At 41.3% G+C, this 17,220-nt stretch overlaps 1 protein-coding gene across 3 annotated transcripts in view; it reads right to left on the bottom strand.

The window, feature by feature from the left end:
• Positions 1–13,187: 13,187 nt before the first annotated feature.
• ZFHX3 (zinc finger homeobox 3) overlaps positions 13,188–17,220 on the bottom strand; it is a 381,355-nt gene continuing 377,322 nt past the window's right edge. For all 3 annotated transcript variants that reach the window (XM_075189119.1, XM_075189120.1, XM_075189118.1), the window contains one exon: positions 13,188–16,236. In XM_075189119.1, the coding sequence (XP_075045220.1) occupies positions 14,714–16,236 (1,523 nt within the window). In that variant the 3' untranslated portion in view covers positions 13,188–14,713. The remainder of the gene's footprint in view (positions 16,237–17,220) is intronic.

Below are 17,220 nucleotides of genomic sequence, written 5' to 3'. Positions count from 1 at the left end.
TTGAATATGCCCCTAATAGTTTGTCAAATTGCTCAGCAAACCTTTTGGAATTTAATAAACGACAACTGGGGGAATTTTAAAATCTTCATTTAAAACTAAAACTTACCAACCTCAAAAAGGATACATAGACCAAATATGTAGTTCTAAGGTTCTGTGTTTGGATGTAGTTTAAGCGATCAGTTCCCACCATCCTAGTTTTGTAAATTACAAACACACAAATAACAATCCTGCAGCACATTGTGATGAATTACCACAAGCTCCTGCCAAAGCCTTCAGACCTGAAACACAATGACCATCTTTCTTTCAGCTTCTCATCAAAGGAGATGAAATGAAGGGCACCGAAGGGAGTGACTTGAGTCACTTATTAATTTCCTGACATAAATGGAAACAGCTGAGACCAAGAAGAAACAATTATAAGGATTCCAAAGACATTAAATGGGTATCATACTTGAGAGCTGAATATCAATGATACTGGTGCAAAGTAAAGCACAGGGCTCAATTGCTTCCAAATACTACCGTCACCGTTCCCTGGAGCACTTCAGTTATCAGAAACATATGGTAACATTCAGCAGCGTGCCGAAACATGGCGGACCAGGCGCCAACATCTCCTACTCTAAACCTGCTCCCTTCACTGGAAGACAATATTAGGAACACACTAATTCCAGTTAACACTGCTGGCCAGAGGTGAAACTAGCGAGTTGTGGGCCCCAATACAGGTGGAATACAGGCCCCCAACCCTCTGCATCTGCTATACAGTGGGTCCCATTATTTCCACGGGCCCGGTGCACAGCACCTGTGTCACCAATGGCCGTTCCGCCACGGCTGCGGGCACCTTACTCCATCGCTTCTCTAATGAGATCACCGAGGTATGAGGCACTCGGTCATATAGGAACCCGCCTGTACAAAACCACACTGCAAAAACTCTTTTGTGACACCTTGCGCCCAAGTTTGTGCACAGACACCTGCGGGGTCTACTTATCAAAGGGCAAAAGGCTTACGGCCAGCAAAAAAACGGGCGTTTTCGGTGGTGATAGGGCTTGTCCTATCCATCAAGAGATCACTGCCATCTTCCGCTAGCCACAGCTTCATATGCTAAGTCTATTTATAATGGCATCTCGGGATAACTGAACAACTGAATTATTATTTCAATAAGGCATTCTTTTAAATTTTTAATTGCTTAAAAACATTTACTTTTTTATATTTTTATCTATTTTTTTTTTTAAATTAGTGGAACTGAAATCCTGGGCTGTCTGTTCCGCCTCGCAGGGGCTAGCTAGGTCACGCATGCGCACATCTCCCAAGACTGAAGCGGAAAGTTGAGCCTTAACGCTCCGGACATTATTGCCAAAGACAACCGAGTAATGGTCAGCTACCCCAGTGATATTTTATTGGTTAATTGTGGAGAGAAGCGAAAAGCTGCTGATTGATAAATAGACCTCCTAGTTTAGAAGGGAGGTGCGTTGGCTGACGGCCAAGATGGCAGCCTCTGTAGTTACAGTTTGCACCGGCTACAGAGGGAGTTGGGTGCAAGCGGGAATTAGACACTGAAGTGCACAAAGGTGGGTCCTCCATGTCAGGATTAGTGGTACTATGTCTCCCTCCACTCAATTTCTGTGATCTCGAAGAAGAGGGGGGGGGGGAAGGGCAGAAGAGTGGCCAAGTATGTGCTTCTGATATAAAAACTTGCCCAATCAGCCTATACAGCGGCTGCCTCCACCATGCCTAGACGACAGGTCGAGTTTCATTTTAGGTAATTTACCGTTTCTGTGCAAGTCCATCCCACAACCATGGAAGACCAGGGGCTGGTTGGCATACTTTAGGCTGGGAGAGAGACTCTGATCAGCAGCCTATTAGGAACATTTTAAAAGGGGGAAAAAAATGAAGGTAGTCTAGCCCAAGGTAGCCCACTACTATGGGACCGACCCGGAGGGGCAAACGCCCCCCAGCCCAGCCAGCCAGCCAGCCCCTGGAGAAGATATCTCGGAGAAATATAGATTTTTTTTAGAAAAACCCTAACTTTTACTGAACTAAATTTTAGTATTAGTGATTATACTAGAATGTTTTTTTTTGGGTGGGGGGGGGGGGGGTTCTGCACCAAGCTATAAAATTTCAGGACAGACTTTATTGCAAATGACTTCTTGTCACTGTTAGTTGACCCCTCCCCTGCATCTAAGGGAGGCTGCCACTATTAGGCTTGAACACATATTCAGTATTATAGTAGTATACACTAGGACAAAAAGTGACCTCACAAAGGGCAACTTTGAATATATTCATGTTATTTTTTTTTTTCAATTTAATTTATAACCAGGACAAGAGGCATAATGTACACAAGCCTATTGTGTAAAATATAGTTATTTGTTGAATTTTCACCAAACCCATAAATAATAGTTCAGGGCATAAAGTGACTATTTCTGTTTATAAGAGATATAAATATAAAAGGATTTTAACCTATTGTGCTCTTTTAAAGATGAACTAAATCGGCTTAAAAAGTCCTTTCCTTTGCCCCCGCTTGTGGCTCTAATGGAGTGGTGGTTAACAGGCAAATCATGGGCTGCCAGTGAGCCTTTATCTGTGGCCCCCAGCCACATGTGAGGGAGTGATACGTTGGACCTGAGGGCTTGCGTCGGTCAGAGTGCATTTGGCCGCTGTGTCAAGTGAGAGTCTGTAGGCATGTAGAGCTAGTTTGGAACAAGTGCCGGGCATGTGGAGACATTTTGGCATGAGGGATGTGGGCGTGCCATGTAGTTCCTGGCACATTTTTTTTAAATTTTCATTATTGAAGTTACGTTAAATACTCAGCCTTTTTGAAACTTTGACGACTGCACAAGACCCTTGAAGTATACAAGGTTGGCCATAATTGCCCTAATGCATTTAATCGCTTTAGATTTGTACAGATTTATCCAAAACGTAAACTTTAAAAAGACATTTTTTAAAACAAGAAAATAAGACAAGTTTCTCAAATGAGATCAGCCTCAGGGCTGAAAAAGAAATCAATTCTGTTGCCCTTGGAATCGAAAGGAAGTTATGTAGATATGTACTTTGAACTAGTTAAGACTGACATCTTTAACTCTCCTTCGCTAACATTTAAGATTTTGAATGTAACATCTAGAGAGGTCAACAGGCGGATACAGAGGGGGCTCTCAGACTGCTACGAGATTCAGAATATTGGAAACGGGCTACAGATCCAATAAAAACTTCTGATGTAGTGGGAATATTTGCATGTTACCCTCAAAAATCTTACTTTCATTATCGCTCAAAGATACATATAAGCCAGAAGAAATCAGAAAAGTTGTTAAACCGTAAATCCACTGAATCTGGAGTCTTACATGAAGTACTCTACTCTGTTTTACAGATTCTGGATAATACGATGTTAGAAGAGGGGTTTATTTTATGTACATGGAATGGAAGTTATTGGAGTCTACCTTAATAAGAATTCCACACTCCATAAAAGTCTTTTTTTTTTTAGAATGTATATTGTTTGTCTTAGATCAAACTAGTTTACCCTCCTTTATCTATTTTACATAAATATGGCACAGCCATGGGCAGTACTTTTGCTCCCAACTATGCCAACTTATAAATTAGTAGGGGGAAGAGATATTTTTTATATAGCTACAAAGTAAACCCTGAGTCAAATTATACTTATAAAATGATGATATAATTTTTATTTTTTAGATGGGATGAAAAGTAAGCAAGACTTTTTTTTTAGAATTTTTAGGTCTAGGTACAAGGGAAATGAATATTAATTTTAAATTTAAGTTTGGTAAAGAAAATATTGAACTTCTGAATCTTGTTTTGGATAGCACTAAATCAGTGATGGGCCACCAGATACACACACACCATCCAGCCCTCTAACCTTCTAAAGCACATTACCCTTAATCTCGGTAATAAGATAAACAATACAGCTAATCAAACACCTACATGTAATCAACTGCACTAAACGAACAGCATTTCATATAATTAATACATATATAAAGTTGAAAAAAAAAAATTAAAAGAATTGTACAAATATCAACACATCTCAATATCTCTGGACAGGGTTAAAGCATGTGGCTACCCCATATAGTTTTTAGATCAGAGCTAATTAAGATTTTGGTTAAGCACTGGCACATACTTAAATTAGACCTAATCCTGTCCTATTATTTTCCAGATAAGACGTCTATTTTTAAGAGAACTAAAAACACAAACATATCTTTCACCTTGTTAGAGATTAATAACCAACCCAAGAGAAAGGTTCTAGGATGTTATCTGTGTAATCATCGCAAAGTATATATTGTCAAAGTGTAGAAAATAGATTTTGACTCAGCAGCAAAATAATCTTATGGGATATATAATTTTGCAGGTAGCTGTGGCTCACAATATTGTCGAAAAAAATGAAAGTTCAGCTACAATCTGGAGAAAAGAGGATCTGCGAGTGCCACACTCAGGACCTTCACCCATGTAAGTTTTTACTATATTCGTTCAAATAAATATTGGTTCATACCTGATCAGGGTCCTGTATTTTATTTGAAGTGTACGAAGAAGATGCAATGAGGAGTTGAGATGAGGCGGCGAAAAGATGAGTTGTGTTCATCCGGATGAACACTGTGCAATATTTACATATAAGTCACTATTCATTTTACCAATCACATCACTTGCGCAATATTATTAATCTGAGACATTAACATTGGCAACTTGGCGAGTGGCGAGGAGTGCTTCAAAGACATTTTACCCATATGTGGACAACTGACCAATAAATCTAAAGGTGCGAGTTTCATTTAAACACAGGAAGATTAAGATGCATCAGGAATCGCTATTTGGGTCTGAGATACCATCTAAAGAGGGATCACTACAATCTACCATCCAAAGGTTCTATGGCCTGTGCAATGTTTTAACTTCACGTTTACCAAATCCGTTTACAATCATTTAAATATCATATTGACCATTTTGTTGCGGTTGCAATGCCCAAATAATGTTCTGACCAGTTCTACTATTGGGATTAGACAACTCTCCTTTTCGTGGCAGCTAATGCAGACATACAATCCTCAAGCCACTGATGTTTATAGTACCCTGTAGCGAAACGCGTCATAAAAACTTGGCACAATTATGCTTTGAGCTCTTTGTATGATAGGTGGGGACGTCTGTACCTCGTATTCAAACGATTGATTTCCAAATTCCGGTCCCAGAGAGAAGCAATACAGTACCTTATTTGATCTGATTTTAGGCATATTTAAAACGTTTTAATAGACTTTATTTCACACTATGAAGTGCCCTCCTCCATGTTACAAAACTGGGGGCCTTCAGGACAAATGTACTCGTATATGCGCCTATTGCGCTTGTTTGTATGGTTCAGAATATAGATTACCGCACTATAGCTATGTGGAATTCAGGGGTTATCCCAATTGTAAAGCACTAAGGAATCTGCTGGTGCTATATAAATGATGTTTGTGAAGGAGGGGCTGGGCAGATTGGGTTGTTTCTTACGGAAAACCGCCAAACCTTAGTCATGCTCCTCACACTGCGACCATATTCAAAAAGTGGCATTTAGCATTGAATCTAAAGGACTTTCATGGGGTGGAGGTGATCATTAGGGTGGTCACAGATTCCTTTTCCCACTTGAAAACGAACTGAATTTTTACCCATCATTGTTGATGGCAACAGCCGATCATAAGCCCATACTCTCAATGGGATGTTTTTGAAGACATACATGGAATGAAACCAACATAATAGTAGGAAAGACTTTGAAGTTTCTTCTCCAGGTATGTGCATTCATATTCGGGTGGCTTAGTTGTTAGCACTTCTGCCTCACAGCACTGGGGTCATGAGTTCGATTCCCGACCATGGCCTTATCTGTGTGGAGTTTGTAGGTTCTCCCAGTGTTCGCGTGAGTTTCCTCCGGGTGCTCCGGTTTCCTCCCACACTCCAAAAAACATACTGGTAGGTTAATTGGCTGCTATCAAACTGACCCTAGTCAGTAGAGGTGCGGTCATTTTATGGGCTGAACAAGAATCCAAGAGAATTCTCATGCGTGTTGGCTCCATCCACGCGTGATGGGGCCAACAAGTGTACTTTTAAAACTCTTTACTACACCCCCAGAAATACAGACTCTATGAAACCCTGCCAGTCTAAAGCTACCTATGCACACAGCTATTTTGACAACTACTTGTTGGACCAAAGTGGCTGCAAATTGTGACGTACATGAGCCCAAAACAACTGCAAATACTGATCATCGGGTCGGGCTCTAACAGCTGTTACTCTGGAGTGGGGGAAATTGGTCAGATTAGGACCTATATGATCGCGTGTGTAGTTTTTTTTTTTTTTTTAACTGATGTACAGAAATAATTAGAGCAGTCAAGATTGGAAACATCATGTACACCCAATAGACTGTCGAATGTCTGCTTAATGTTTACCAGATCTCCAGTATTTCCTCATCACTTCATCTTCCAACTTCTCCCAACCTCTGGTTACTGAAGAACCAGCTTCTAAACCATGATTTACATCTTCATAGTTCTAGGATTTTCTGCTACATATCCAGAATAGACATTTAAAGATTATGGCGCTCAGGTAGAGCTTGAGGCACTTCTTCATGGGTAAAGAGCATTTCTGTATGCAGAATTTTGTTGTCTCATACATTTGCGATTTCTTACAGCTAGAGAGGTAGAATGGGGGATGAAAGGTTCCAACAAGCGTAGGCGTAATACAGTAAGGGTGCGGTCACGTAATTGAGACAAAGACCTGGACGCATATGAAAGCAGTTGCGAGGCGCTTGTCTCGCCAGAGCAACGAGAAGCAATGGTGGTGCCGATGATCTGCAGCGCAAGCTAACAACTTCTGGCTGCAGATTGACGCTCTAACAGAGTATTTCATTCTTCAGTGTGGCTACTGTATTATATAAAGTTGCAGCTATCTGTTCCCATTACTTATTTCATATTTCCATTTGAACTGTAGCAGGAAAGAAAATTCCCATTTGATTGTAAAAGCGGAAAATTACAGATGTTTCTACGTAACTGAATTTAGCAATAAGTTCTATGATAATTGCATCTTTCATTGTTCGCTTCTTTGGCTCTTCTCTCCACTTCCTCTATCAGGTGAAGAACCACAAACCTCAGTCCTAGATGCTCTGCTCTTCTCCATCTAGAACACTTCTCTTAGAAAATTAAAAAGCTATTTTGGATGTCTATCATCTTTATGTAGACGATACCCAAATTTACCGAAGCTTTGTGGATCGCTCATCATCTGTGTTATCTATCCAGTGTTGCAGACAGTCATTCTGCCATTTTATACGTGATGTCCACTCGCCGTCTCAAATTCAATCTTTCAAAAACAAGTGAATACTATTCCCACCAGACAATACAAGATACCGACCCGACTTCTCTATTTCTGTTGACAGTACAATAAATCCTACGCTTCTAGCTTGCTACCTATGTGTTATCCTTGACTCCGTACTATCCTGTTCCCTACATCCAATCTGTACCAAAATTGTGTTACATATATCCAAGAAACATTTCCAGGATACGCATGTATAAACTTAATTCATCCACTCCATCTCCTGCCTCGACTGTTGCAATTCCCTCTTTACTGGTCTTCCCCTAACCAGATGTTCACCCCTACAATCTATTTTGAAGGCAGCGGCTAGATCAAGTATCCTTGGTAAACGTTCTTCTGTTGCTCCGCTCTCAGGCCCTTTATTTGTTGGCCATATTTTACAGAATCCAATATAAAATACTTCCACTAACATACATGAACATAAACACTGCACCAACATACATCGCCTCGCTTGTCTCAAAGTATCTCCCTAATTGACCCCTCCATTCTGCATATCATCTGCCCCCACTTTCGGATACAATACTTTTGTCGGGATCAACCGACTGTGGAAATCCCTCCCTCGCACAAGACTTTCCTATAGACTCTAAAACGTTCCCTGAAAACTCCACTCTACAGGCAAGCTTATGAAGTTCCCAAATTACCCTACTAACCTTCCTAGGCTGCTCTACCGGATTACAATCACTCTAAACAGTTTCGTCCAAAATGTATATGTATATGTGTTCTCTTTGCGCAAAACAACCCTCTGACCTCAAGACCAACATTGCTCTGTGACCGGATCACTTAGCCCCACAAGGCCCCTTTGACCACTGTAATCTGGCTGGACCAATACGCAATATGTAACATTTAACCACAAATATCCAACTCCTATTGTCCTATAGATTGTAAGCTTCTGAGCAGGGCCCTCTTACGTCCTGGTCTGTACTAATCCAGTATTGTTTTATTACTGTGTTTAGTGCGCTACAGCATACACACTAAATGTTGATAACTTATAAAAAAAAAAAAATTCAGACATTCAATCTTGCGTATATGACCCTTTTTTCCATCATTATATTGCATACAAATAGGGTAATGCATCGCTACGCAGGAAAATGTGACCCCTCACCCTATCCAAAGGCTGCTACAGGTCTTATTCCTTGTGCTCCTGCATCCTAGTAAACACATACATGTAGATTGCAATAAGTAATGTTTAGCAACACCATGAAGGATTAGTATGTATATAGAGCGGTACCAAGCAACGGGCAGCCCCCCGAGCCCTCACCTGCGGCCCTCAGCTTCTTCCTGCTTTCCCGTCAGATTTCTGTTATAGCTTGTAATACTTATATAAAATGCCTGTTAATGTTATTAGATAGGTGTCTGAATAAAATTATTTCCTCTTATTACTGAGATTAACAGTAATTTGCGGCCCTTTTGAAGATTAGAGGGCCGTACCATGCAGCCCCCCTAAGGAAACCTTTTTTTGTTTATAGATTAAGACAATTAACAATCATCTCATCCTCAACAAGTCCTAAAATTGGATTTAAAAAAACAAAACCTAATCTAATAGAAGAATCCATAAAAGACTTTACTTTCACTTTTTTTCAATAAAAATATGCCATCATAAAGAAGCTGTGTGTGAAAAAAGTAAGTACACCCTTGTTGCATCTACATCAATAATTTGAAGCAGGTGCTCCTAATCATGTACATTTCCATTATTTGATCAAGAGGTGCTACCACCTCCTATATAAAAGGAGAAACTTTTGCCATAACGTCTGGACTGCGTTAACACCATGCCAAAGAGTAAAGACATCTGCAATGGTTTCAGAGAAGCAATTTTTGTTGCTCAATCCGGAAAGGGTTACATGGTCACTTCCAAACAATTTGAAGTCCTTAAGTCTACAGTGGGAAAGATTATTTGCAAATGGAGAACATCGAATCTTCCCAGGTGTGAGCGCCACAGCAACAAAAATTCCACAAAAAATAATCAGACCATATGATGGTCCAAGAAATAGCAAAGAACCCATAAGCTACATTCAAAATTCAGAGGTCATCCTAAATATTCATGATTCTACCATCAGAAAAAGACTGATCAAGTATGGCTTACATGCAAGGGTAACCAGGAGAAAGTCCTTTTCTCCAATAAAAACAAAAAAAACACTGCAATATGGTGAAGGTCTGTAAAGAATTCTGGACAAATGAGTCCAAAGTGGAGTTTTTTGGACAACGCTCCATTTTGCAAAAACTAGAAAGCCTACTACCACCTCGTAACAACCATCAGGAATGGTGCTGGAGGATGAGGATTTTGGAATATTTTCCAGCAACAGATTCTGGATGCCTTCCAGAGTCCACCCTTAACTCCTCCTTTATACCACAGTATTCTAGTAAGACCAACAACTGAAGCTTGGCCAAAATTGCAGAATGCAGTAACAGGACAGTGATCAGAAACCCACTAGCAATCTAGGACTGAATGTCTGAAGGAGGTTATGGAATGGCCAAGTCAAAGGCCAGAACTCAGCCCTATTGAGATGCATTGGCAGAAAGCTGTGCAGAAATAAACACCCTCGAACATCAATGACCTGAAGCAATGCTGTAAGGAGGAATGAGCCAACATTTCAACAAATTATAGGGTGTATTTTTTTTTTTCCAAATACGGCTTCTTTAAATTATTAGATTCTTTAGAATTATTTTATTAAATAAGTGACCAAGTAAAATCTATGAGTTATTTGTCACATGAGAACCGCTCGATAAGATTTTACAGCTTGACAATGACTAGGTGATTGCTAATTATGTCCTGGTATACAGCCACAACAGTAAAACTACCCGCCTAATAATGTGTAGGTCCCCCTCATGACGCCAAAACAGCTCTCACACATTGAGGCACAGACTCTACAAGACCTCTAATTGTGTCCTATGGTATCTGGCACCAAGAAGTTAGCAGCAGATCCTTTACGTCCTCCTGTAAGATGCGAGGCGAAGCCTCCATGGCTCGGTCTTGTCTTTCCAGCACATCCCACAAATGCTCTATCAGACTGAGATCTGGGGAATTTGAAGGCCTAGTCAACCTTAAACTCCTTGTTGTGTTCCTGAAACCATTCTTGAACAATTTTTGCAGTGTGGCAGGGTGCATTATCCTGGTGAAAGAGGCCACTGCCATCAGGGAATACCGTTACCATGAAGGGGTGTACTTGTCTGCAGCAATGTTTAGGTAGGTGGTACGTGTCAAAGTAACATCCACATGAATGTCATGACCCAAGGTTTCCCAGAAGAACATTGCCCAGAGCATCACACTATCTCTGCTGGTTTGACTTCTTCCCATAGTGCATCCTGGTGCCATTTCTTCTACAGCTAAACGACAAACACGGCCTTCCACGTGATGTAAAAGAAAACCTGAATCATACCAGGCCACCTTCTTCCATGGTACAATTCTGGCGCTCGTGTGCCACTATAGGCACTTTCGGCGATGGACAGGGGTAAGCTTGGGCACTCCGACTGGTCTGTAGCTACGCAGCAAGCTGTGATACACTGTGTTCTGACACCTTTCTATCATAGCCAGCATTACCTTTTTCAGCAATTTGTGCTAGGTAGCTCTTCTGCGGGGTTGGACTAAACAGGCTATCTTTCTCTCCCAAAGCATATCCATGAGCCTTGGGCGCCTATAACCTTGTCACAGATTCACCAGTTGTCCTTCCTTGAACCACTTTTTGTAGGTACTAAACACTGCATACTGGAAACACCACACAAGTCCTGCCGTTTTGAAGATGTTCTGAACTAGTCGTCTAGGCATTATAATTTGGTCAACTTGTCATCGCCCATTTTTCCTGCTTCCAACACATCAACTTCAAGAACTGACTGGTCACTTGCTGCCTAATATATCCCACCTTTTGACAGGTGTCATTGTAGCGAGAAATTTAATGTTATACACTTCAACTTTACTTTGGTTTTATTGGTGTATAAAAAAAAACAAACCACACAGATATGAAGAGGGTTTACTTTTTTCATACAACAGTTTGCATGAACTAGATGTTGTAATGGATATCAGAGCCATACCAGGTCCACGTGCCCCCTGCCCAGCCGTGGGCACAACATATATTTATACATTGAAGCGGGGAAACCATGTCACCCTCTAAAAAAAAACCTCCATCTTGCCATGGATGTGACCAGCAGCTAACTCTCCATGTGACAGATGTATCCTTCATATGATGTAGGATACACAGAGACAGGTCAGTGAATCATCACTTACCGTCTCATGCATCATTGTATGACGAGGGAGGGGGTAAGGGTGAAAAATTGAGGTACTGGAATGAATAAACCGTGATCTTCAACCAATGCAGGACATGTGATCCCTTATCCGCTGCATACCTTACGGCAGGAATGCCCTGGTTGACATGTATCAATTCATTTTGAAAACATAATAGTCTGAGCTCAGTAACCCGCTCCTATGACCTACCGTAGCATGTCACAGGCAGTCAGACTATTTTGTTTCTTTTTCTAAATACTCCAAAATGTTAAAGGTAATTTAAATATCTATTCAAATTAATGGTTTATAAAATTCAGTTTCTTTGGTTTTCTACCACTCCTTATTTAACGTTGTTGGTAGGGAAGTTGTATCTTTGTCTACAATCATATTATTGAACATTTTTTCTATAGTCACTAACATTTCATGAGTTTAGTGATCGTTCTACAATACACCCAGTTGCACAATGAAGCCATCTGGTATTTCAAATGTTTACATTGAACCACTGACTGTGAGAGACATGTACTGCAAAATAATCACTCAAGGTTACATACTTCCAAGTCATGGCAGAGTACTTACCATGGTAACATCCTGGTGTGCCCCCTATATATTCACAAAAGGAAACAGGTAAACCCTGCATTACTGATCTCCATGGATTGTTTTAACCAAACCAGCCCTAGAAATCGTTATCTGCTATAGTATAGGATGATCTAGACCTGTAATGAGTCAGAAATTAGAGAGCATAAGACTGAACATGATGGGGACCAGCCAGCATGCGCGTCACATGACCCCGGCACAACGCACAATCACAGCATAGCGCAGGAGGGAATGCAGTGTAGAGTGGGCCACGTTGTCTCCGTGGGCTCCGGGCTGAAAGTGAGCAATGTGTAGGCTGGCATTGATACAATCAATTGCAACAATTTAATTAGTGACTAATTAGGTTACTAGATTAGTAGTGAGTGGGCAATGGTACACCCAGTCAGTGGGTGGAGATTTTCAGAGCATTTTATGGAAAGTGGTGACACTTTGAAGCATGTGGAAGGTTCGAGGGGGCATTTTGGGTTGAGTGATGTGGGGGCACAGACGTCATTTTTGAGGATTTTCTTTTTTCCCATTACTGAGATTAAGCGTAAAGTGTGGTTGCTGATCTAAAATGTTTTTGTTAAGTTGATACAGTAAGTCAATTTTAACTCCCTACTTTTCACGGAGAAAGAGTACACCATTCAAGTCAATGATGGAGTCTATTCAATGACTCGTTAGCAGCTTCAGTGTATGCATCCTCCACCGTCTTCCTTACTCAGATTTTTTTTTTTTTTTTTTTTAAACAACTCAAAGGAAACCACAGCCACAGAATCTACAATGTTTTTAGTGGCTTTTTGTTACACTCTCACATGTTGACAACAGATCTTCGTATCAGCTCCCAGATATCAACGACACTAACAACTAACTTGCAAAGGCCCATATGTTTAGGTTGCCACCATACCCTCTAAAAGGAGTATTTTCAAGGTGTAACTACGTGTACCTTTTTCTCAATCACCTGTGCATCTCCAGACACATGATCGTAAACCCAGTGTAGTTCCTCGGAATGATAACATTTGCAGCAGATCATTAAATAACCCATAGGTGGTACCATACAGTATGTTACATTTACAAACACGTCAAGTCAAACAAAGCCTTTCGCGCCAACACACAAGGGAGGCTTCTCTTTGGATTTTATTTAAAGCATCAGTTTTCATTCAAAAAAAGAAATTAAATGTGTGTGCACACGTCTGTGTGTGACAATGTATCTATGCATACATATACACACACTCATGTATACATACACATACAAATGGTTATTTTTTTTTTTTTCTTTTAACTTTTTTTTTTTTTTCTTTTTCATTTTTTTAACAGAACAGACCTCTGTCTATTGACATGAAACAGAGTATACAGGTAACACTGGGGTTGGGAAAAGTGTGCAGATTACAAACACCAAACAACAGGGAATATTACACCTTTATCAGCAAACCCTCTATCCCCAAATCCTAACATCAGGTTTCTGTTGCGTGTTAGCTCATCAGGGGGGCGGGGTGGGGTTTAGGGTGAGGGGAAGTGCCTGTAACACACTATGTACAGCGCTGCTAACGCAGGCTATGAAGAGCTGTGTGCCCCATTGGGTAAAAAACGCAAATAAAATTCATTAATTAGCAGTGACTGATCCCTGCTGGTAAGAGCTAAGTGATCTTAAAAATATATTAAAAAAAAATTAATATATATATAATAAAAAATAAAAAAATAAAAATAAAAAAGGGACAAGGGAGTTGTCTTTTGGTTAAAGAGCTAAAGGTAAGGTTGGTTTACAATGTGGCAAGGTGGGGCAATTTGTGACCCACAACAAACGTCAAAATGAGAAACGTCATTTGGACACGAAAAAGTACACAAAAAGGATCTCATCCACGTCTGAAAACTGTCTTGAATCAATGGCCTCATCTACAAGAAATACAGAAAGTCTGTTCATTATTCTTTAAAGTATATATATATATTTTTTTCTTTTTGAGCGGTGGTTCCCGGATGTGGAAATTTATAAAGTATGAACGCCACCCAACAATTTTTGTCCCATTGGGAGGCAACATTTTTTTTTTTCTTTTTTTCCTCAACCCAGTCCTGAAACTTTTTCTGCCCGGTTAAGTTAGCAATTACATTAAAAAAAAAAAAAATAAAAAAAAAAATATTACTGAACAAAATAAAAACAGAAATAAAATAAAATAAATACATATATACACACATATATATCCCTATTCATATATATGTATATATAAAATTCCAAGACCAGAGTCAGAACACGGTGTGAACATTTGACCTGAGAATAACAACAATTCCATTGGTTTCTTCTTAACAAAGCCATCCTAAGTGAGTAGAGAAGGAACGTCACCGCAGGGCGACCAAACTCCACCGAAAGGGACAAAAAAGGAGCCAGGCCCAGTTCCCTGTGTAAGGAGCCCAATGTGACAGTAGGTAGAGGGGAAGACAGGGCAGGGGGGCAGGTGCAGGAATGAAGAAATTCATACTGGGGGAGGGAGGGGGAGGGGGTCTCTCTTTTTTTTTGGTTAGAAGCTTTGGAATTTGCAGTATTTGTTTGTGAAATTGGTTTGTTATCTTTTATTATTTAAAATTCATATTTATTATTATTATTATTTTTTCATCATCGTCCATCTCCGAAGTCTACAGTCGTAAAGAGCCCACTCCCACAGCAGTTCGAGAGCCGTCCTCGTGACAGCTTGGGTTTTCAGGAGCGCCTACGGGACTTCCCGCCCTGTCAGACTTTTGGCTGAGGTCCGAATCAGACTCCTCAGAGAAACCGTCTGTTGGAAAGGAGGTCACAACCCCTGAGGTGCTGCACGGGCTTGAGGTAACTGTTGAAGATGAGGAGAGCGTGGGGAGAGGGGGAGGTTTCCTAGGAGTACTGTGAGACCAAGTCTTTGTGGAGGCGTGGGGAGAAGCAGAGGGGGAAGGGGGCGAGAGGCTGGCTTTGGAGTCAGCAGCAGACTGAGAGGTAGATGCGGTGTCAGGATTGGGGTAGCAGGCAGAGTGAGGTAATAAACTAGGGTGCTCTTTGGCGTTTCTTGCTGTTCTTTTGATTGTTCTGTGTTTGTGCAAGGGTGACTCCAGGTGTTGACGCAGAGCATCCCCCCCACATAGAGTGGCCTCGCAGCCTAAGCAACGGTAGGGACCGCTACTGTCACCAGTGGGGACGAAGGTCACCAACTCTTGCAGGTTCACCACAGATTGGCCAAAGAAGCAGAGGGACTTCAGGTGGCTGATAGCCGCCTCCTCGCTGCTGAAGCTCAGCTCACACTTCCGGCAGACCAACTTGTACTGCACCTTTGGGACTATTAGTGGGTCCAAGAGACAGTCCGCACCTTGGTTGTCCACTTCTTGCTGTTCACGGGGCTTGTTGGAGTGCGATACCTCAAGGGCTGCGGGATTCTGTTCTTCCAGCTTGGGGGAGTCTTTGGCAGGGTCTTTGTCCGAAGGAGAAGGTGTAGGGGTTTGGCTTGCTTTGGGCTGTTGCTGCTGCAGTCTTTGATGATGATGATGGTGATGGTGGTGGTGGTGTTGTTGCTGTTTCTGTTGCTGCATTTGGAGTTGCCTTTGCTGTTGCTGGAGGGCTTCCTGTAAGCTTTGCTGGTACTGTTGATACTGTTGAAGCAAAGAGCTTGGCGAAAGCCCCATCAAAGCTTGGGAGATGGCAGGGTTGTACGGTAACAGGCTTTCCATTCCGTACATCGGCTGCAGGTAACCGCCTGGCAAAGTCCCAGGAATCTGAGCACTGTAGTAGGGAGAGAAGCCGGGAACAAAGTAAGGAAGAAACTGACTTGTGAGCAGGGCGGATGGATCAGACGTCAAAGCTGCTTGCAAAGCCTGCAGCTGGGATGGATCCACCACGTACTCCATGCCAGGCATCGAGCTGGAGGTGGAGGCTGCATTTCCCCCTTTCTCTTTTTTGGGCACATGAGAGGGATCCCCTTTGCCTTTCCCCCTATCCCGCTCTTTTATCTTCTCATTGTCCTTTTCTTTCTGCAACTCTTGAGGCTGGAGCGCAGGCGAGGAGTAAGTCTGTGACGGGGCAGCAGGACTTAGCGATTTGGGGGGTTGCTTATTTGGTTGTCCAGAGGTGGGGAGGCCAGGGGAGGGAACTGTAGTGTTGGAGACTCCCATCGCGTTGGATTTTGGAGAACTTAAAGCTAAAAAGAGATCACAGAAAAAGGAAAATAATCACACAGATGAACAGTGTTGAAGAAAGAAGATTCAAGATGCAAACTGAATATCTAACTGCAACACAGAAATGACAGATACTGATAACAGATGAGAAGGTAAAATAATAATACATAGCCAAGCGGTCATTGGAAGAGGATGTCAGAAAGCATCTGGACATTGTCTGTCTTTTTAAAACTACTAGATCACGGAGCTTCTGGTTGGCTGTGAAGAAAGGAAATTCTCCACCCACCTACAAATAAATAGTCAGAGAGAATCTTCTTCTTCCATTGGTGTAATGGAGAACAGAAGTCCACAAAGACACCAGCTTTGGGCAGCAAGTACCTGCCGCATAGTGGAAGTCTTCCTTTATCTTTCCTTCTAACAAATGGGAAGATTATAAAAATGTGGAATTTAACATCTGCTGTTCTTCTGTGACATATGGCTCCATGTCATGACTTGACTATAACTATTTAGTGAAATCTTATCCTGATTTACGATGGGTCACTGATGAAACAGAGCGTAAAAGGATAAAGTGGAAATAGAAAGTCATCAAAGGATTGTCCAAGCAGGTGCAATAACATCTGCAATATCAATGTGGAGGAGAGGCCAAGAGGTGTCAGACACTTAATTGCAGCATAGGCTGCTTAAAATGACAAGCAAGACCCACGTTCCCTTTCGGGTTTTTTTGTTTGCTGCACATGCAATAAAATCCAGATCCGTACTACACCAGGTTGAACAACCCCTTTAAAATTATTACATTTAAAAAACAAACAAAAACACACTACATAAATACACAATAAAGAAAAAAAAAAAAAAAAAAAAAAGTTAAACCAATTTTGGACAGAATGTGAAAGCCAGAATTCGTACTTTGTGTAGAGCCTTCATCCCCTAAGGTTAATACGAACCCAAACTGCAGATTGGTGGATTCGAACAAAGCGCAAAGTATTAGAAGTAGTATTATAAGTATAACT

Source organism: Mixophyes fleayi, chromosome 10, assembly GCF_038048845.1.
Source record: "Mixophyes fleayi isolate aMixFle1 chromosome 10, aMixFle1.hap1, whole genome shotgun sequence".
Taxonomy (NCBI): Eukaryota; Metazoa; Chordata; class Amphibia; order Anura; family Limnodynastidae; genus Mixophyes; species Mixophyes fleayi.
The sequence above is the reverse complement of the archived record's forward strand: the minus strand, read 5'-3'. Positions and strand labels throughout refer to the sequence as shown.